General features: G+C 41.1%; 1 protein-coding gene across 1 annotated transcript; it reads right to left on the reverse strand.

Annotated features, from left to right (window-relative positions):
* Positions 1 to 2,356: 2,356 nt before the first annotated feature.
* On the reverse strand, positions 2,357 to 6,244 carry LOC104460317 (myelin protein zero-like protein 1; the record flags this gene model as incomplete). Its single annotated transcript, XM_010075548.1, has 2 exons — positions 2,357 to 2,756; positions 6,021 to 6,244. Coding segments are annotated over 2 exons (455 nt in total), but the record flags the coding sequence as incomplete, so codon positions are not given.
* Positions 6,245 to 6,636: the final 392 nt, after the last annotated feature.

The following is a 6,636-nucleotide window of genomic DNA, read 5'->3' on the forward strand; positions in this document are numbered from 1 at the left end:
GACTTAGTGTCTCAATTTGTCTATAACAACTGTAATGCAAAGCAACTTCCATTTTCACTGAAAGTGTGTTAGTATCAGTTTTATTAAATAGGCAGGAAACTGAAGTTTACCACTGTTGCTAAGTATAAAGATTTTAATGTGACAACTTCAATTTTTTCCCCAGTGAGAGTTCAGATCAAAGATGGACTACCTCCAGATAACACAAGCTGTCTTGATCACCGTGTTAAGTAGCTTCCTATTACAAGTAGGTGTTGGAGTGGGATACGGATCCGGAGTAACGACGCGATCTCAATGTGAGTATGATCGTTCTCCTTTAATAACTGTTTACCTTGTCATTATATAGAAAGCAGACCCGAGCACGCACAAGCAACAGGTATGTGATTGGTTACAAGCAGTTGTCCACGCGTCTACAATTTATTTCTGATTGGGGCAAAGGTGCTGGGCACGCATAGCAGGCGTAACTTAACAGCTGGACCCTGTTCCGTTATCTTTGTTTACGCTAACACTGTATTCCTTTCTAGTTACTGTTCAAGGACAGCTCACGATGGCTCTGAGGCTTTCACCGGCCTCAGAGCCTGCCTCATAGCCTGGATTGCTCACAACAATCAGATCATGTCCCCTTTCTTGTAGCCATCCTTCTACAAGTAGGGGTAGCCTACTGTAAGGACTTGGAATTCCCTACAGATTTCTGTCATTTAGGCTTTGAACAGTAATCCTTTCCAGATTCAGATGCACTAGAGAAAGAACAGTCTTGTTTCTCAACCCTGCCAGTAGGATTCTTCCAATGTAGTTGATGGAGCTGTTTGTGCAAACACTATGTAGACACTGCAGTGAAAATCAGCTGAGTTAGCTTGGCTTGGCAATTTTAAACAGTTAAGCCAATCCAGAACTTATTAAATTTGTTTAATTCAAAATCTAAGGCTAACCAAGCATTTATGAGATTACTTAAATGTGTATGTGTATGTGGCTTTGAACAGTCTACAACACCAGACATACAATTCAGAACAACTAAATGTATACTTGGGGAAAAAAATGCACAAGAGTCAATGTGTACTTATTTCAACTGAAAAAAAAATTCTCCAGCTCAGTTCAGAATGACTTACAACCTATTATAAGAGCAGTACTTTCAGGTAAAGTCAGAATGCAAGACAGCATTACAGCTATAGCTTGAAAACCTGTTGCCAAGGTTTTTCTAAGAAGTTGAAGACAATTGTTGAAGCATGTTTCTGATGATGAGAAGTATTGCTTCAGAGACAGTGAGATTCTCTTGTCCAGATGATCCACTTATGGGGAAGCTGGCATGCAAGTCTGTTGAAAAATATCACCTGAATTAGTGTACTGAAGTCAGTCTTCATTTGCTTAACCTGGGCTAAAATCTTTAGAGGCTTTGCCAAGACAGCCTGACTTTGCCAAACCAGCAGCTGTTTTACTGCTTCTTCATAGGGACTGTCAATACATTGTAAGAAAAGAAACTGACCATATTTTATATAGACCTTAAACTTCCAAGAAACAGAAAGTTCTAAGTGATGGCAGGATCTCTGGATGTCCCATCCAACTCAAACTGCTCTGTGAAGAGAAGAGTTAGATATAGACCTTGCCTACGTAAGTACATGGAATGACCTCAAGAGCAGGAGTACACATCTGTTAGAGCAGCATTATCATTCTAATTAGAGCATATATATATAGGTATCTTCCCATAGATACTAAAATCTAATGGAATAGCTGTATCAGCACTGCCATTTATGAATTCAACATTTACTCTTGTCCTTATTGAATATAAATTTGGAAATCTAATCACTTTAAGGACCATTTCATTGTAGGAACAGTCACACTTTGGCTGACCTCCAGCTCAGCTAGAACAATCAAATGTTTTGGATGGCCAAGGGAAATAAAGAGCCAAATTGACATACAGAATACAAGTGCTCTTGAATGGTGATTATTGTTACCAAATGCTAACCAGAAGCCTTAAATGACTGCAAGTAGTCAGCCCTTGCAGTCTATAAGGTCACCATGGATACTGTAAGAAAATCCGAGTAAGAGACTGAATGCACATCCAACACAAACACCTTCCCATGGAAAACAGCATTTCACTGTCAGTCAGTACATGCTTGAGCCAGATTATGAGTTTTGTTTTCCATTATATATACTGGACAGGTTCCAAAAAGATGTGCCTGTCATTTTCTCTCCTTGCTCCCCAGATTTCAAGTCATCCTAACCCTTGACGTAGCATTCTACAGAAAAAAAATTCATAGGACTTTGAAATGAGAAGATGGGTTTTCATCAAGGCTTCCATCAACTTTTGCTAATACTTATTAAAGGCATAGGAATTAGCAGGTATAGAGGAAACGGGTATGACATTCAGTTTTTTTAAAAACAGCTGACCGAACATCAGTTTGATTATTAGGACCTGGAAGAAGAGAATTAAAAAGACAGTTGTTCCCTTCAGGCTATTCCCCCACCCCCAAGAAAAGTGATACAGACACTGAAGGGGAAAAAAAAAAAAAAAGGAAAGGAAAGGAAAAAGATCATATAGGGTGAATACCTTTCTCCACAACTCTAACTCGGATTTCTCCTGGTTTGACAACAATGTCAGGTGGGTTCTTGACATCGCAAATGTAAGTGCCGTTGTCCCGGAACTGCATGTTTGATATACTGATAGAAGCATCTTTCTTGTTAAGATCTCCAGCCCAAGTGATTCTGTCTTTAAATGGTATGTCCTTTCCAGGGTATGGCTTTCCATTAGAGTAATAGAAAAACTGTAGTCAAGGAAAAGAGGATATAAGAACAAGCCAATTAGAGATTACAGAGTTTCCATGCTTCTCTCACTATTACAGCATTCTCCCAGAATCTACTGTATTATAATACACATGGTATTTGAGTTTTTTTTTCCTCCTGCCTCAATCCCTTTAGTCTTGTTTGTTGGCTCTTGATCACATAACCATGCCTATGGCTTATACCTCAATCGTACTACCACAACAGCCTGCAAGTTTCTGTTTTCTGTTGGTTTTGGTTTGTTTTGTTTTGTGGTTGGATTGTTTGGGGTTTTTTTCCTGTTTCTGGGGACATGGGGTTTCGCAGACAAGGAGGTGAGCGAAAAAGAAAAAGGCTCATAACCTGGGAATAATGAAAGGATAGAACAGTTCTGGATCACAGCCACCTGTCTTTCAGGCACAGGAAGCCTTTTGCATCCTAGTAGGAAAAGGATATCTCGTGTTTTGCTGTGTGTTACTTGCAACTACAGTACAGTTAAACTAACATGTAATACCCTCCTTGCCTTGACCCGCAAAAAAATCCCGTGAGCTGTACACAGCTGTTTTCCAGAAACCTTCACAGTGACTAAACATAACTGTTTCCCAGTTTTCAGGTGACAAAGTTGCACATTGGCCCTGCACTCCCTAGACATGACTGAAAATCCTTGAAGAATTAACCTGTTTAGTACAGAGTGAGGAGAAGCTGTATATTTCCTCACTATACCTGACCAAAAGTGGAATTTACAGCAGCAGAAGTGCATAGACCTCTACAGGACAACTCTGCTTTCAAACAGATGGGATGTTTGAACACTGGCCATAACCCTTAGAGAGGGATCAAGGCTTTATTGCAGGACCACATTCATTCTTAACTTCACATTCTGAAAGAGAGCAAGACAAGCTTAACTCAACCAAGAATCAACCCAATCTCTCTTCAGTTCACTCTCCAAAGCATGGTTAAAGACATTTAAGACAACACTCCAGCTTCCTCTTTCTACAGCCTTCTTTATGAAACAGGCTCTCTGCCACAGAACAGACTGGCTAGAAGTCAGTCTTCTTTCCATTCAAGTAATTTCCCATCTCTTTTCCTGTTCCTACCCTTGACCTGAGGCTTGCCATTCCAACATTCTCTCTATCAGACCCACACTCTGTATATCAGGCCTGGTCATTTGGCAGCACAAATGTCTTATCCAGACCAGGTATGTGCACATGACCATCTGATGTGCTGCAGTCAATCTGACACTTATTTGCTGTCTACAGGCTAGCATAATTCCAACAAACTATCTCATCTGGCAGGAAGTCTGCTAGCACACAGTTGTCTGTCAATATTTTGGAGGAAATCCACATCAGTCTGCAGCATTTCCAGCTGGATTATAACCTTTAGCACAAAGGCACTGCGTACCACACCCCTGTGTACAGGGGAGAGTCATCCAACTGGAAGTCTAGAAGGCAAAAGGCAGATTCCTCAGGTCTCTAAGTGTCCTCACCTGGGGGAAGAGAAACCATAAAGTAAAATATGTCCTGAAGCACAAGCTAAGTGACTCAAGCTACTCCATGCCTATGATAAAGTGATTTAACGTAAGACTTCCTTTGAAACCTAAAGCTGATGGGTTTAGACTGGTTTAAGCTGATTGTGAAACTCTGCAGTCATCAGATGTTTCACTCATGCAGAGATGTCTCTATAACCAGGCATGTGGAGGGGGAAGGGGACAAGCAAGTGAAGCTTTCAGTCAAGTCGGCCTCACCACATGGCCACAAGATTGCAAGTGCTGTTTCTAAAGAGGCACAGGACCATCCTTTTCAGGAGAAGAATGGACTTAGCTCAGACATAAGCTGATCATGAGATTGATCTTTCAAATTATTGCCCACCAAGCCATGTAATTGACATGACTTTGGTTTATAAAAAAAATCTTCCCTGTATACTTCCCCCAGCCCCTCAAAAGAAACGGGAATTAACAGCAGATCATGCTGGATCACTTCTGCTCAAAAATAATTTGCTTTTCTCTCAGTTGTGCTGTTAACTACATCCAGGTAGAATGTATAAATTGACTTCACTTCCAAAAAAATGTTACGTCCTGAAGTTTTCTTTCTACAGTAAGGAGTTTGGACAGTGATGCAAAAAGGGAAAGGCAAAACAGGATATTTCTATGGGGAGTGGAAAATGTACAAACAGATGGCTTCTTTTCACCCATCCTCTTTAGCATTGGCAGGAAATCTGCCCTACTTCCTCAAGCTTTTGCCCAGATACTGCTTTGGCTTCCCAAAGAGAAGAGCGCCCTTTTCAAAACTAAATATTTATTCACTGAAAGTTCAGAAGGAAAGAGCTCCTTCAGAGCTCTATATATTGAGCAAGATGCTCATAAACTGTTTTGGATCATCTCTGTTCTGAGCATTGAAGGGCTCCTAGAGTTTAAATTATCTCATGTCTGCAGCAGAGGAACTTGCTGCCCCCACATCTTCCCTGCTGCCCCAGACTCCCTTGTTCTGCTTCCTCTAAATTCTCACTCAGGGCAAGGAATAAGAGGGAAGCAGAAGTGTCAGAGAGCTCAGACTCAGATGTGCACAGCTTACATGACAGAGGAAGAAGACAGCTAACAATCTACCAAAGCCACTTCTTTGAAGGTTCACACCCGAAGGATCTGAGCACACTTAGGCTCAACATATAGGAAATGAGTGATGGCAATTACTACTAGCCTACGTTATTTGCTAGTCTGATTTTTTCTTGACAAATAACTAAAATATGAGGAAGTAACTGCTTACTGATTTGAGCAATTCAGTTCTGTTCTGAAATTAGGGAGACTGGTCTTATTTTAAAGCCTTTCAAATAGAGGCTATACAGTACACAAGCAGAAAATAAGGAACATGCACAACACACAATGTAACACTGTAATAGCGGTAATTCAAATTCTGTGACCGCTATCATTCAGCGCACAGATCCACAGCTCATGTGAAGTGCAAGAGGATATAGAACTTAGGAGAAGATTTCTACGTGCTCTTCTACTGCTACCACACCAACACCCCTCTTCTCTGACTAACGAAGTACTAGTATATTTTACAGCCACTGTGCACTCCAGTCTTTGCAGAGATCTAGCATACAGCAATATTGTTAAATAACTCTGAAAAAGCCTCCCCTAAAATCACAGTGATGGAGACAAGATACATCAAAGGAGGTTCCAATCCATATTTGCTTGCTCCTCAGAACCAACCAGAAGACCTCAGCACACTTATCACATCCTCCCCTCCCAGGTTTGTTCCCCTACAGCCATTCCTTACTGAGATACGAGTTGCAGCTCCCTCTGGTTGAAAACTCCAAGAAACAGATGCTGCACTGCTGATCACTTCCACAGATGTGAATGTGCATGGAAGCTTTGCGTCTGTCCCATTCTCCACAAATATCTCCTCTGGTGTGTTGACCTCTACTGCTGATACTTTAACTGTATGGGAAAGGTAAAGAAAAGAAAGAAGGAGAACAGTGGCATCAGTGCTGTTTCGAGAACCTGGAAGTTAAAGTGGTAACTGTTCATATCACATTGCTTGTAAGGGGAAAAGAGAAGAGACATCAACAACTCCTACATTAAGTGTGTGCACAGACATTGCATTATACCTGCAATACAAACAAGTATGGAGCAGGCCAGTTCATTTCTCTTTCCTGGTATTATCTGTTACAGGATGTTTTCCATCCACAGATGTTTCCTCTATAGCAGCTTGTGGAAGTCAATTCTATGCGGCAAAGAGTGAGTTTAAAACTCCTTCCTACTAGCTTCCAGCAGACATTGTAATAAATGAGCCTCATCGGAGGAAGTAACATCTTGGGCCCAGCTATTACTCAGTTTCCTCTCTGGCTCACATCTTGTTTCCCATCTCCAGTTTTTCTCTGCTGTAGGTAGAA

The sequence above is a fragment of the Pterocles gutturalis genome, unplaced genomic scaffold (assembly GCF_000699245.1).
Source record: "Pterocles gutturalis isolate BGI_N339 unplaced genomic scaffold, ASM69924v1 scaffold30517, whole genome shotgun sequence".
Lineage (NCBI taxonomy): Eukaryota > Metazoa > Chordata > Aves > Pterocliformes > Pteroclidae > Pterocles > Pterocles gutturalis.